The sequence below is a fragment of the Polypterus senegalus genome, chromosome 9 (assembly GCF_016835505.1).
Source record: "Polypterus senegalus isolate Bchr_013 chromosome 9, ASM1683550v1, whole genome shotgun sequence".
Lineage (NCBI taxonomy): Eukaryota > Metazoa > Chordata > Cladistia > Polypteriformes > Polypteridae > Polypterus > Polypterus senegalus.
Genome location: NC_053162.1, coordinates 117,543,074 through 117,559,006, shown reverse-complemented (window position 1 = coordinate 117,559,006; position 15,933 = coordinate 117,543,074). Strand labels below are relative to the sequence as shown.

The 15,933-nt window shown below is 39.9% G+C and overlaps 1 protein-coding gene across 1 annotated transcript in view; it reads left to right on the top strand.

Annotated features, from left to right (window-relative positions):
* Positions 1–218: 218 nt before the first annotated feature.
* LOC120534977 (WD repeat-containing protein 88-like) overlaps positions 219–15,933 on the top strand; it is a 107,187-nt gene continuing 91,472 nt past the window's right edge. Inside the window, exon 1 of the mRNA XM_039762474.1 lies at positions 219–1,019. Within this exon, the coding sequence (XP_039618408.1) occupies positions 918–1,019 (102 nt within the window). The 5' untranslated portion in view covers positions 219–917. The remainder of the gene's footprint in view (positions 1,020–15,933) is intronic.

The window sequence follows — 15,933 nt, the reverse complement described above, 5'->3', positions numbered from 1 at the left end:
TTAAGATTATAAAACGGGATTTTCTAATGGCCAAATATAATCAAAACAATTGTTCAGCCTTACCTATGAAATGTAATCCCCCAGGATCTGGTTTGGAGCGTACAGCAGTGTGTACAATCCCAAGCAGCACATGCGTGAGGCATCTTTATCCATTACTTCGCTCCACAGCAGTGCCACTCGCAACATGGCGGCGACGTTGACGTACGATGCTGCTGGTCATGCGGCGTCTAGTAATTCTATGTCTATGTGGAGTGCGATGTCAAGAGCGTTTCGTGACTGATACTGGGTGTTCCGTGTCTAACGTCAGAGGTATTGCAGACTGCAGCTTCCTTCTGTTGGCAAAAACTGGATCAAGTGAATAAGATTACTGTTAGATTGGTATTCCCTACTAATACATAAAACGCAGTGATCCATTTCTGAATTTACGGTCTTTATTTTTAATAAGCTAAAAACAATTTTGATGTTGAACATGTAACTAAGAAAAGGGACAGCTTTCATACAGCTTTAAAATGTCATTTTTGTGCGGCGATAGTTAAAATACGTTTCGGCAATAGAAAATAGCTGGATCAGAAAGAAAACATGACCACTCCTTCTTATCCAAAGGGCTGACGCAAGAATCGAACGTTTGACTCTTGTATAAACTCGTAGAAATGCCAGTGGCTGGTCTGTAAATGAATGCATTTATCGATAAATTATCTGAACCCTCTAAATACAAATTAAGAATGAGAAGAAGCCGATTTCTGTTTTTCAGGAAATCGCGCGAGCATTCGCTGTCCGGTCAAGCGCACTGTTGCTGTGGAAACGTATGCAAGCGGAACAACGCTAAGAGAAACGTGTTTTCTTTTATATCTTGGTGCTACTGTTAAAAAATAATCGATTGTGATAAAAAAAAAAATCTGTACAGCTCAGTAATTAATATGCCAGGAGACGTAGATCCGCTCGCAGTAACTGAAGTCCCCGAGAAGCAGCCTGCCGGGGAGAATGAGAGTGTGAATTGGGAGCACCAGTACCTCTCTCAGGTGAGGTTCAACATGTTGATTATTATGTAATGCCTTAGCTTCTAAATTAAACTTATTTCAATACCCTTTTAACTATGGTGATGCTGTCTAGTCCATTATGGTTGGTATAATCGTCATGGAAATGTTCAAATATTTTCGAAAGCTGTGAAAAAAAACTTGACGTGGCCACTGTTGAGGATGAATATACAGTACCATCTCCAGTAAAGTTGCAAGAAAAAATATGTAAAGATATATAGATGCAGCACTTATAGGAAATTTTTTTTTCCAATAAACAAAAACCTAAGAAACAATTCCCAGTACTTGAAAAGTAAATTGGTGTTGGCATACTTAACTGAACTGCGGTGGGCTGGCGCCCTGCCCGGGGTGTGTTTCCTGCCTTGCGCCCTGTGTTGGCTGGGATTGGCTCCAGCAGACCCCGTGACCCTGTGTTTGGATTCAGCGGTTTGGACAATGGATGGATGGATGTATACTTAACTGGAGAAGAATAAAGCTAAATAATGTTGATACTATTGCTATTTGTTCATAAATAGCATACATGTGGTGGTTTTAAATTAAAATTCTGCCTGTGGTCACCCACATTCTAAAAGAATAATTTCAGGCAAATTAGAACAATTGCATCTGAATAGAAAACAGATGATATGTGATCACACTTCCACCTGAAGGCAAAGCAACATAACACCACAGAAGAAAAAGAAAATGGAAAGTCTTTAGTCCCGGGAAATATAAAACAATAATTACAATTGAATAACAATACAGTATCCATCCATCCATTTTCCAACCCGCTGAATCTGAACACAGGGATCTGCTGGAGCCAATCCCAGCCAACACAGGGCACAAGGCAGGAACCAATCCTGGGCAGGGTGCCAACCCACCACAGGACACACACAAACACACCCACACACCAAGGCCAATTTAGAATCACCAATCCACCTAACCTGCATGTCTTTGGACTGTGGGAGGAAACCGGAGCACCCAGAGGAAACCCACGCAGACACGGGGAGAACATGCAAACTCAATGCAGGGAGGACCCGGGAAGCGAACCCAGGTCTCCTAACTGCGAGGCAGCAGCGCTACCACTGCGCAACCATGCCACCCTGAATAACAATATAAGACAGCAATATGTATTCCTCAGAAGCATCTCCACTTACTAAGTGTTAATATATATGACGGGCCAAACAGGCAATAAATCAATTATTTTTGTGCATGATCTTTTGGTTTACATGTGAAAACTATTGGTTTATGAGTATTTACTATCAGTTTGTGAGCATACAATACTGATTTTATTCATATGAACTACTGTATATTGGTTTGCATCTGTACACCTTATATGATTTATGGCATGATTGTCTCCTCATATGTTAATGCACTTTTTCTTTCTGTTTCCAACTTATGCAGTTATAAGTTTAAACCCTTGGACTGCAATTGTCTTTTGTGCCATGAATTTCACTCATGTAAATGTAGCCATTATTTTGTGTTGCACTGTGGTCCAGGGTAAATATATTTTCTGCTGCAGTATACCAGTAAACTACTTAACTGGATGAGGTCTCTCAAAAATTGTTAGGCAGATTTTTCCAGAGCCTGGGTGCTCAATGTTTAGTTTTATTTATCACTGGAATATAGTGAGAAGTCAAGCAAATTGACAACTTTTATTGGCTAACTAAAAAGATTACAATATGCAAGCTTTCAAGGCAACTCAGGCCCCTCCTTCAGGTAAGATGTAATTTTCCCTGGAATTTGAAAGAGGCCTGTATTCTGAAATTGCAATGCATGCCTGGCACTAATAAGTTCTGAAAGATAAATTAAGGTAACTTACTCTATATGTGTTAAGGAAGATTTTGAAACAAATTCTAAACTGGAAACTACTGATGTGATATACTGTGCATTAAAAACTTCAATTATGCAGTCATACTTTTTGATTCTAGTTATAATCCTTGTTGCTGTAGTTTGAATCAACTATAGTATAGTTTTATCTTTCTGATTATCTTGTCTTGTGTAAGCCTACTTTAAGTGTATGCCCAGGTAGCAAATGATTTACCCATAGCATGGATGCCATCAGGATAATATAGGGTAAGGGAGACCTACAACAGGAATCTCTCTGAGAGGAAGAGAGACCTTGACACCAGGAAGTATGGAGTACAGCTTACTTATAAAGATACCCAACCTTATGTTGAGAGAGAGAGCAAGTCCATGCAGGATTGGAGGAAGTCTACATGCCTCTAGGAAGGAGCACATGGTCTTTGTATGTGATTGATGGAATTGTGTTACTCATCTATGGGACATGCTGCTAAAAGCTGCCTTGGAGTCCTGGCCCCCATTAAGGGAACACAGGGCTTAGTGAATTAAGGACTGCAGAGACCACTAAAATACTTCTAGTCTGATGGTCTTGTAACTCCAGAAAGACCCTGGGCATTCTGCAGGAATCTGAGGAGACACAGAATAACATCTATAGTGGCATCTCAACAAGGAAAGATTGACCCTAGTTATGAATAGGCCTTATTCTGTATATTTTCTCAATCATATGTTCTGCCAGAATTATAATGTTTATTATAAGAAAGCATGATAAAAAACATTCAATGTGTTATGTCTCTGCTTTGTTTTGTTATACAATATATAATGATTGTTTTGTGTATTGGACTACACACAGTATACTTTTAAATATTTGCACTATTTTTATATACATTTCTCATTATTTTTTACATCTATTGATTTTTGGTATGTCATTGGGGGAAAGGGTTCTAGGTCATTCCATGTCAAATCCACTGATTTTCCAGAAATCCCATGCAGTTTGTTCTCTAAAAAATACTAGGTGTACCAAAGTCATCCAGCATATCCATCCATTATCCAACCCGCTATCCCAACTACAGGGTCATGGGGATCTGCTGGAGCCAATCCCAGCCAACACAGGGCACAAGGCAGGAAACAAACCCCGGGCAGGGCGCTAGGAAACAGCCTACAAAATTATTTTGATGTACGGTCAATATTTTCCAAGATACAGCCACTTTTCTGAGGGGTGTCAAATATCCATCCATCCATTTTCCAACCCACTGAATCCAAACACAGGGTCACAGGGGTCTGCTGGAGCCAATCCCAGCCAACAAGGCAGGAACCAATCCTGGGCAGGGTGCCAACCCACCACAGGACACACACCAAGCACACACTAGAGCCAATTTAGAATCGCCAGTCCACCTAACCAGCATGTCTTTGGACTGTGGGAGTAAACCGGAGCGCCCGGAGGAAACCCACACAGACATGGGGAAAACATGCAAACTCCACACAGGGAGGACCCGGGAAGCAAACCCAGGTCTCCTAACTGCGAGGCAGCAGCGCTACCACTGCACCACCCGGTGTCGAATATGACATGGCTTTATTCTTTCATTAGTTTTACAAGACCATATCTTAAGAACTAAACCACTTAGCAAGCTCAGATTTTACATACCTGTACCTTCATAGGTATAGGATGCAACAAAATCAAACTGTTTGGTCCATATGTCACCAGTTGGTAACAGCAGACCTCCAAATATGGAAAAAAATATTTTGCATCTGTTTTGCGCCGTGTTTTAGGCTTTCAGAAAGCATACTTCTAAAAGATACCACCTGTTGATTTTTTCCATGTTTTGATACCTACGCAGGGCTTTTCATAGTTAGAAACACACAAGAAACCGCATCATGATTTGACCAGCTTAATACACTGTGGGAATGTCCAGACATTTAAAAAATCCTACATGGTCCCTTCTTTCTCAAAAAAAAAGTCTTACTTTTCTAATATGAATCTTTAATTTTTATTTTCCATTCTAAATATAGGTTAAATTCACCATTTTTTAGTAGTGATAATCATCAAATTCTTCATCATTAAATTGTGTATAGGATTAATGGATAGAAATAAATCACCAAAAGCCCAACACATGAACAGCAGCTGCTTGATATATCATTAAATACAACTCTAGTTATAATGAAACTAGCTGTCCCCCGCGGCTTTAAAAATCAATGAACAAACATGTATCTCTAGCTAAGCGGAAGCAAAGTACAGTCCAAAGTGTGGCCAGAGGTAGACCAGTTCAAACGGAGGCTGGTGCATGAGTGAGGAGGGCCCTTCACTTCTGACATCACGTTTCCCCCTCCCCTATAGGCCTGCAGCCTCTGTCTCAGATTAGTGCAAATATCGCTCCTGCAATTGAACTATGATACTTAGCGCGATGAGTGAATTCACAAAATCAACCGGAATGTTCAATCAAATTATAGAAAAAATCCGATCTAAATCAATTTAGTAGTTCGCTTGTTTGCTAGCTTAGCTGGAGGCAAGGTACATTCTGACACTGGCACGTGATTGAGGAGGACGCTGCCCGGCTCCCCACTTCTGACCTCACACTCCCCTCCCCCCGGCCCGTAGCCTCTGTCTTGAATTAGCGAGAATAAATCGCTCCTGTAAGCGAACTATGATACTAAGCCCAATGATAGAAGTCGCAAAATCAACTAGAATGTTCAACCAAATTGTTGAAAAAATCCGATCTAAATCCGTTAAGTAGTTCTCTTATGAAAAGCGGACAGACATGCAGACAGACAGACAGATGTTGGATTTTATATATATATCCTCTTTAATAAAACCCTTGTGTGCATCCAGTGTCCGTATGTTTGTGTCTTCTGGTGAAGTGCGCATGCACGGGGCCACACAGCACATGTTCAGTCTCTTCCTGTGCATTCCCTGTGCAGAGAGAGAGAGAGAGACAGATACACACACACACAGATGTGCACAAGTCACGCACACACACACACACAGGCGCACTTGAGTCACGCACACACACACACACACACACACACACACACACGAGTCACGCACGCACGCACACACGCACGCACAGAGGCGCGCGCGAGTCACGCACGCACACACACACACACAGAGGTGCGCGCGAGTCACACACACACGCACAGGCACAGGCGCGCGAGTCACACACATAGGCACAGGCACGCAAGTCACACACACACGCGCACAGGCGCGCGAGTCACACACACACACACAGGCACGTGCGACAGACAGACAGACACACACACAGGCGAGAGACAGACAGACAGACGCACACACAGACAAAGAGGTGTGTGCTTACGAGACACACACGCGAGAGACACACACAAAGGCGCGCAAGAGAGAGAGACACACACAGGCACGCGCGTGTGCATTGTTGCAATGTTACTTTTCTTGGTTGTTTATTAAATTACAGATTTTTCAAATGTTCATTTTTTTCCCCTGTGCTTAAAACTCATTAAAAAAAGAGTTTTTAGCGAGCGGGTCATAAGGCTATAGTGCAAATTCTTGCAGTGTTAGTTTTCTCTGTTGTTCAAGGTTTTCTTAGTGTTATTCAATGTTTTTACATTTAGTTTACTATTACGCTGTGCTTTCTATGGTATAGTTAACTATATTTGTGCTTAAAAACTTAAAAAATATATATTTACATACAGTTCATACAGTCTGGAACGGATTAATTGTATTTACATACAATCCTATGGGGGAAATTACTTCGGTTCACGACCAAATCGGGTTACAACCAGAGTTTTGGAACGAATTATGGTCGTGAACAGAGGTTCCACTGCATTACTGTGAGACAAAATTACAGGCATTTTACGGAAATACAAACCAGTATTACTGAGAGAGAAAATTAAAGGCACACAATACAGTGACACATATTACAGCCACATACAAGGTCCCTTGCCATTCAATATAGACTGTTCATACAAATGTTTATGCACTACTGTTCTAGCACCTGTTATTTTAACGGGCTTAATGTCTAGTATAAATATAATAGAGAGAGAGAGAGAGATATGTTAACATCATGGTATTGTAGCAGCTGGAATGTGACCCATTTAATTTCTGTTTCAGTCAAAGTGCAGAGTGTAGGGCAATAGGGTACTGCCTCCCAATGACTGTTGCAGGTGCACTAAGAAATGCAATTGTACACTGTAATGGTCCCAACAAATATTGTCTCTTGGTGGCCAATGGAAAGACTGTGCAGGACAGTTAGGATACATGTAACATATCAGGATGTCTGATTCCGCTTCACTCTTGTCATGAATCACACCATCATCATACATGCACCCCAACATAGCCTCCAATAGGACACTGGTCTAATGGGGGGGACGCATCTACCCATCAGGAGTGTGATTGTGAGAGAGTAGGATCTCATGCTGCTTCAGTGGTGAATATTTGGACAGTCAATTGGTTGTTTTCACCAGACACCCAGCTGGCTTTGAGTTTGCCATCTTCTGTAGGGATGTAGCAGTGGTATTCTCTCTTTTTTGTATTTTATTGATTTTATTAAGGTTAAATAAAACAAATACAAAACTAGGTTTGAAACAAGTCAACCAACCCCACCCACGAGAAAGAGAGCTAGGCCAGCAGAGTAAAACTTTAAACTAGTAAAAATAATTAAATAGATAAATCAATAAATGAATAAAAAAAATAGAGTAAATAAAGAGGGGAGAGAATCTGCTTCCTCAATTAAAATGCTTATTATAAAATGTTATTGATTAGATTGAGTACCAGGTTTTGGGAAAGGTTTGTATAGATCCTCTAAGTGAGAATTTCATTTTTTCCAATTTCAGATAATATATAACATTAGTTACCCACTTACTTAAAATAGGAGAGTTAGGATTCTTCCAGTTGAGCAAGATAAGTCTATGTGCCAATAGTGTAGTAAAGGCAATTACAGTTTGTTTTTCCTTCTCCACTTTAAGCCCATCTGGAAGTACAACAAACACAGCTGTTAATGGATTAGGAGGTATTGTGACACCAAGGCTGTCTGAAAGGCATTTAAAGATTTTGGTCCAGAATGATGTTAATTTGGTGAACGCCCAAAACATTTTGCCATATTGCTGACATCTCTGCGTGGCTATATATGCTATATGCTATATACTATAAGCTGTGTCTGCATTTAGCTTCAGCCTAACCTCCGTTTCGTTTGAAACTTACCGGTTTATTCTCTGCATGTCTGAGCTGCTTGCGGCCTCCTCGCCTACAATGTGGACTGGTAGGATTTTTGCTTGGTTGTTTGTTTGGAGTCTTCTGTCGCACGTTATTCAACCTGCGACTGGCCTCCTCCAGTACCCAGCTGCTGAGCTGCTTCGACTGCGTCTTCTCCAGTCTGTGCCTTTGCTGTCGGTGCTATATTTCGACCCGGACGTCATACTTCTCCCTCGTCGGAGATACATCCATCGTGGGTCCCGCCGGAGATTCTGAACGGACGCCTCGAAAGGAATTAACTCTTTTTGGTCTGATTTTCGGCACCCTCCACATAACACAGATAGGAACGCTGACCATAGTGTGTTGGCCAGCTTAGCTCGGTCGACTAACACCACTGTCAAATGCGACAGCAACATTGTCAGCTTTGGTCTATTGAACATCCGCTCACTTACGAGCAAGGGACATCTCATTCAGGATCTCCTCATTGACCGTAAGTTTGACTTTCTCTGTTTAACTGAGACTTGGCAGCAACCTCAAGACTTTTCACAACTTAATGAATGCACCCCCCCGGGGTTTGTTTACACTTGTCAACCCCGTGCATTTGGCCGTGGAGGAGGTGTCGTGATAATTTATCGCGAGAAGTGGAAGTCCTGCCGTTGCCTGCTCCTGCTGTTAGCTCTTTTGAATCGACTGTGTGTCAACTGTCTGGGCCAGTTCCAACCATCATTGCAACTGTCTACCGTCCTCCTAAGTCTAACAACAATTTTTTGAACGATCTTGCTACCTTCCTTACCAATCTATCTGTAATTACTCCAAATATAATTCTGCTGGGGGATTTTAATATACATCTGGACAATATCAATATCCCTCTCACTAGAGACTTTTTATCTTGCCTGGAGAGTTTTGGATACCAGCAGCACACTGATGTTCCTACCCATTGTAAAGGACATATCTTGGACCTGATTTGCTGCTCTGGTGTTGTTCCTTTTGATCTTACAGCAGATGAACTCACTATAACCGACCACTTTCTCCTCTCATTCAACGCTAAACTTACCTTTTCTGTTCCTAAGCTTCCACGTCTCATAGCCTTTCGTAACATTAAGAATATCAACTTGAATTTGCTGTCTTCTAGAATTGATTCAAATGGACTTTTATAATTTATCCTCTCCCATAGAACTGGTCTCATATTATGACACTTGTCTTAATGGTATTCTTAATTCTCTGGCTCCGCTAAAACCAGATCTGTTTCTTTTCCTTTTCTGCCCCTGGTTTACGCCTGAACTTCGCTTCTGAAAGCTAAAGGCAGGCAACTTGAAAGGTTGTTTAAAAAAACCAGACTCTTTGTCCACAAAGAGATGTATAAAAATCATCTACTCTACTACAAGGATTGTATAGCTCAAACCAAATCTAATTATTACACTCAGTTAATTACTAGTAATACAGGTAACACCAAGTCTTTGTTTTCTTTACTTAATAATGTTACACAACCTCCAGACTCTTTACCATCTCACCTTCACTCAACTGCCTTCTGTAATTCTCTTATGTCTTTTTCAATGAGAAAATCCAAAAGATACATCAGCACCTTGGTCCAGATCCTTTCTGTATTTCTTCTGAACTACACTCACCTATTCACTCTTTCTCTTCTTTCCAGCTTCCCACTTCCTCTGAAATCTCAGATCTCATCTGCAAATCCAAGTCATCTACTTGTCAGCTGGACCCCCTGCCTACAGTTTTGGTTAAAGCCTGCCTCCCTCTCTAGTCCCTCTTATTTCTGCCATCATTCACTCTTCTCTTACTACTGGTATTATTCCCTCATCTTTCAAAACTGCTGCTATAACCCCAATATTAAAAACCTGGTTGTGATCCTACTAATTTCAATAATTTTCCCCCATTTCTAACTTGCCCTTTATCTCCAAAATTCTTGAAAAATAGTAGCTATCCAACTTCACACCCACTTGTCTCACAATAATCTATATGAGAAGTTCCAGTCTGGTTTTCGCCCCCTTCATAGTACAGAAACAGCACTTGTTAAAATTACTAATGACCTCCTTATGGCTGCTGATTCTGGTCTAATCACTATTCTCATCCTTCTTGATCTGAGTGCGGCCTTTGATACTATTTGTCATACCACTCTCCTTAATAGATTATCTTTGATTGGCATTACTCACACTCCACTTGATTGGTTTAGATCTTACCTTTCAGGCCGCACTCAGTTCATACAGCTTAAAACTTTCACATCCCAACCCACCGCTGTTACTTCTGGTGTGCCCCAAGGCTCTGTCCTGGGGCCTCTTCTTTATTATTTACCTTCTTCCCTTGGCAATATTTTTGCAAATATAACATTAATTTTCACTGTTATGCTGATGACACCCAGCTCTACCTTGCTGGTAAACCCACCTCCTCTTTTCCACCACCCTCACTTATTGATTGCATTTCTGAAATTAAATCCTGGTTCTCTTCAAATTTTCTTAAATTAAACAGTGACAAAACTGAGGTTCTCCTCATTGGTTCAAAATCATCATTATCCAAAACCAATAATCTTTCTTTTATTATTGATAACTCTGTTTCCCCATCATCTCAGGTCAAGAGTCTGGGTGTCATCCTCGACAGTACTCTATCTTTCCAATGTCACATTAATAACATCACCTGGTCTGCTTACTTCCACTTATGTAATATTAATCGCATTCGTCCCTCCCTCACTCCTCATACTACTGCCATTCTTGTTCATAGTCTTGTCACTTCTCGGCTGGACTACTGCAATTCACTCCTCTTTGGTCTCCCTAATAAATCTCTTCACAAGCTTCAGTTAGTCCAGAATTCTGCAGCACGTATCATCACTGGAATCCCATCTTTTCACCATATTACTCCGGTCTTGCAGCAGCTTCATTGGCTCCCGATCAAGTTTCGTATTGATTTTAAGATTCTGCTACTAACTTTTAAGGCCATCCATAACCTCCCGTCTAACCACCATGGGGAGCAGAGCTTTCAGCCGTTCTGCTCCCAAGCACTGGAACTCATTACCTGCGGATCTCCGAAATATCAAATCATATTCATCTTTCAAATGTAAACTTAAAACACATTTGTTTAAAATGGCTTTTTCTTCTTCCTCCTAATTATAGTGGTTTTGTTTGGTTTTAATTTTTAGATTTTCTGATGTTTTAAGTTGTTTATAATTGTGTTTTGTATTTATTTATTTGTTTGTTTCGGTGTCCTTGAGTTCTCTGAAAGGCGCCTTGTATAAATAAAATGTATTATTATTATTATTATTATGTGGCCCAGTGAGGCTAGAACTTGATTGCAATGTTCTCAGGTTGAATCTTCACCTGGAAACATTTTGGACAATTTTAAATGAGACAGATGTGCTTGATTTATAATTTTAACTTGAATAATTGTATGCTTTGCGCATATGGAGCTCGAGTGAATTCTGTGCATTGCTACCTTCCACTTCTTTTCTGAGATGTTGAGTCAGAGATCCTTCTCCTACTATACTCTTGGATCTTTGAAAGGGAAGGACTGTAAAGTGGTTTTATATATTACAGAGATGCTGAGTCCTCAAGACTGATCAGGTGGGACGTGAAGAAAATTGGGCAGGTTTTGTTTCTAATTTGAAGGTAGTGAAAGAAATGTGTTGCTAGAAAGTTAAATTTCGAGTGTAATTGTTCATAGATTTCAAGGACGTTGTCTATGTACAGATAAGTGATTTAATCCTAAATGTTTTCCAAACATTAAAAACTGCGTACATTTGAGAGGGTGGAAAAAGGTGGTTCTCATGCAGAGGTGCCACAGATAAAAGCTTCTCTATCTTAAAATACTTCCTACATTGGTTCCATATTCTTAGTGAGTGAAGCACAATTGGGTTGTTAGTATAGTGGCGATAACTTGTACTTATTAGGGTATAAAGCAAGGAATATAATGAAGTACTGCAGGATTTAATTTCTATTTTGGACCAAGCCTGTGTATGTTAATGTATTTGTGTCCATGTCCAGGTTTTTATAGCTTGTATATGTGTAATAAAAGTGAAAGTTAGGTAGAGCCATGCCACCTTCCGCCTTAGGTCTTTGTAGGGTCGCCCTTTGGATATGTGGATGTTTTGAATTCCAAATAAACGAGGTTATGATTTAATCTAATTTCTTAAAAAAATATTTATTGATGTATATTGGAATGTTTTGGAATAAAAAAAGAAGCTTAAGAAGGATACTCATCTTAACAATGTTAATTCTTCCAGCTAAAGTGAGATTAAGGGTAGATCATCTATGCAAGTCTTGCTTAATTTGTTCTATACAGATGGCAAAATTCTGTTGATAATGAGCTTTATATTTACTTCTGTTGTTTACCCCTAGGTATTTAAACTGATCAGCGATGATTAAAGGGAAGGTTTACAATCTAATATTGTGTGCTTGAGAATTCACTGGAAAGAGCACACTTTTATTCAAATTAATTCAGTGACCACAGGCACAGTATTTTGTGGATCTGATATATACAGTACCATATCATCTGCATAAAGAGAAATTTTCTATTCAAGTCCTTCTCTGATAATCCCCTTTATCTCATAAGTATTTCAACAATGAAATGCCATTGGCTCAATGGTGATTGCAAAAAGCAGTGGTGACAAGGGGCATCCTTGTCTAGTACCATGTTCTAGTTTAAAGTAGTCTCAAATAATATTGTTAATGCAAAATAAAGCTTCTGGACTGGTATAGAGTAGTTTGATCCATGCAAAAATGTCTGGGCCAAAGCCAAATTTCTCCAATGTAGTGAAAAGGTAGTTCCATTCAACCATATCAAATGCTTTTTCTGCATCCAACAATAATAATATCTCCGGGGTGTTAGACTTTGTGGGTTAATATATTACATTAAGCAGGCATAGAAGATTGGAAGCTAAGTGTCAGCCTTTAATAAATCCAGTTAGGTCTTGTGATTTACCAAAGGAAGCACTTTCTCAATCCTTCAAGCTAGGACTTTGGAGAGTATCTTAACATCATGATTTAGAAGTGAAATTGGTCTGTATGATGCACATTGTAATAAGTCCTTATTTTGTTTAGGAAAGACGGTAATTCATGCTTGTCAAAAAGTTTGAGGTAGAATTTTATTGTCTCTAGCTTCTGTAAATATTGCTAATAAAAGGGGAGATATCTGAGTTGAGCATTTTTTTGTAAAATTCGACAGGGTAGCCATCAGGGCCTGCTGCTTTCCCACTCTGAACTAAGTTTATAGCATCTAGTAATTCTGATAGTGCCAGAGGTTTATCCAGTTCCTCTGCACTGAGAGTATCTATTTGTGGTATCTGCAATGCATCCAGAAATACATTAGATTGTGCCTTGTCTTCTCAGTGGAATGTAAAGACTTATAGTAGTCTCTAAATGTGTGCATTATATTTTTATGTTCATTGATTTTGTCTCCATCTGTGTTGGTGATTGATGGGATTGCATTGTAAACTTCCTGCTTGTGGATTTGTTGAGGTAAGATCTTATTAGTTTTCTCTCCATGTTAATAATAATGATATCTTCATTTAAAAACGAGTTGTTCATTTCTTTAGTTGTTAAAAAGTTAAGTTCTGAGTGCAGAACCTGTCTTTTCCTACAAAGTGCCTCACTTGGACACCTGGGGCCTCATGTATAAACGGTGCGTACGCACAGAAATGTTGCGTAAGAACTTTTTCACGTTCAAATCGCGATGTATAAAACCTACACTTGGCGTAAAGCCACGCACTTTTCCACGGTACCTCATGGCTTGTCGTACGCAAGTTCTCCGCTCGGTTTTGCAGGCTGGCGGCACCCAGCGTCAAAGCAGTGCTACTGTTCCTGTGTGGTTACACCTTATTTTCCTGGCGGGGCTTTATAAATACACTGAAACTAACCGCATATTGTTTATTAGTGTAACACATTTGATTGTAATTAACTTGTACCAATATAATGGTCCAGGGAATATCCATATTATTCCAAATACCATAACTGCTTTAGCGTTGTTACTCTCACTTCTCCTTCTTCTTCTTCTTCTTCTTTCAGCTCCTCCTGTTAGGAATTGCCACAGCGGATCATCTTTTTCCATATTTCTCTCACTGCACCACTCGGAGTATTTATATCACTGTATCTGAGTGTGAATCACAGCAGCAGCTGATCGGAAAGAGAATTATCGGTATACAGCTTCAAGGACACGCTGTCTCAGCCACTGCAAAACGTTTTAAAGCCTTTCCTGTATGAACCTCGCGGTTCAGAAACAGTTTCATCCCAAGAACTTTAAATGCACTCAATCAATTGCACCTTGTAGAACTGTTTGTACTTATAAATACAATCACCCCACTGTAAACTTGCACTACAGTTATAATATCGCACAACCTGAGCCACTTTATAAAGCGCGTATTTACATATGATGACAATATCATTTTTACGGTGAAATGCAGCAAAATATGTTTATTAAATTATACAGATAAAACTTTGACTTCATTTAAATAATCTATATTCTTCACTGGGAGTGTCGTTAAGGATAGAATAATTAAACATGTACTACGAAGATATTTCAATGTTCCTTAAACGTTTTGAAGAATCGGCGCTAAGCTTACAGATGGCTTAACTTCTATTAGGCCTACAGAGCTGATTGTATGGCGATCGGTTACTTGGGGAAAGAAAAGCACTGACTGCAGTGACGGCTGCGACAATATATATTGAATATAAAACAGAAAGAGAAAATGAAAACACAGCTAAAAACGCAGCGACAAATTTCGGCAAAAGTTAAATGGTTGTGTCATGAGCACGAGGCGGCTATGCAGTGTCTGCAACGGATGTGGCCATCCACCGTGCATAAGCTACCTTACTGATGGGCGGGCGAAGGAGCCACCGATTCTTCCTCTGCCCACAGTGGCTCTGCCACCACAAGCCTAGAGCCGCCCCTGAGTACTGCTGCAATAAATTATTTCATCAAAGTGAAACACATGTTTAATAACGTGCTTTAACTCCTATTATCATGAAAATTATATCACGTATACATGTCAGTATTTTAGTTATTCAGAGAGCTGTAGTATCACGAATGTAATGGACTCTGTGTCCAGTTGGAGGAAGAGAGCCGGTTTAAGAAGCAAGTAGTGATTCACACACATAGAGCACATAGAAGATCACATACAAAACAAAGCATTTAACATGCTAATTTAATTACGATGTGATTTGAGAAACTGGTTAATTAAACGATTTTAAGATGAAGTTTATGATGTTCTACTTTAATGACAAAATAAACTACGTGATTAAAGTGGAAATTTCGAGATTGAAGTTGACATTTCGTGCTTTTTCCCCACTGTGTGCCTTTTTTCTCTGTACCCTAATAAGCTTTCATATGACACTCAGACAGTGGGCTGCAACTCGGCTTTTCACTGCGACTTTGATATGTGACTTCTTTTTTATTTCCAGCACTGTGCGATTTTGTGAATGTGAGCTTTCAAGTTTCTCCAACACGCTAAGTCACTCGATCAACTTCCTTTTGTTGATTGTACCACGGTTTATTTGAACAAATAGTATGTTTTTCCTTTGCCTCCACTTGGTATTCGCTAAAATTCTTATATTTTCCCCCGTGCTTTTCCCATTGTCTTTTCACATAAGGCTGCGCTTAAGAGCGATTTATATTGATTTGCATATTCAAAGAGGCGTAATTCGGGGAGGAGTTGGGGCGTTACATAAAGCGCGTGCACGAGCATTAGTTTTCACACTGATCGGGATTTATGTAGCGGATGAACGTGGAAGTTGGAGTACGCACAGATTCCTGCATCTGAATTTTTCTGTGCGTAAGCACATTTCGGCTTTTGTGCTTACGCCATGTTATAGTGCGAGTTCTACGCACGGCGTTATACATGAGGCCCCTGGCATGTTCCTCATCTATTCTATAATTTCACTGATTAGCTCTGATAGCTTATTGGTTTCCAATTTATTTCTGTGGGAAAGATATAAGATAATCTTTCCTTTTAAGAAAGCCTTTAGGGTA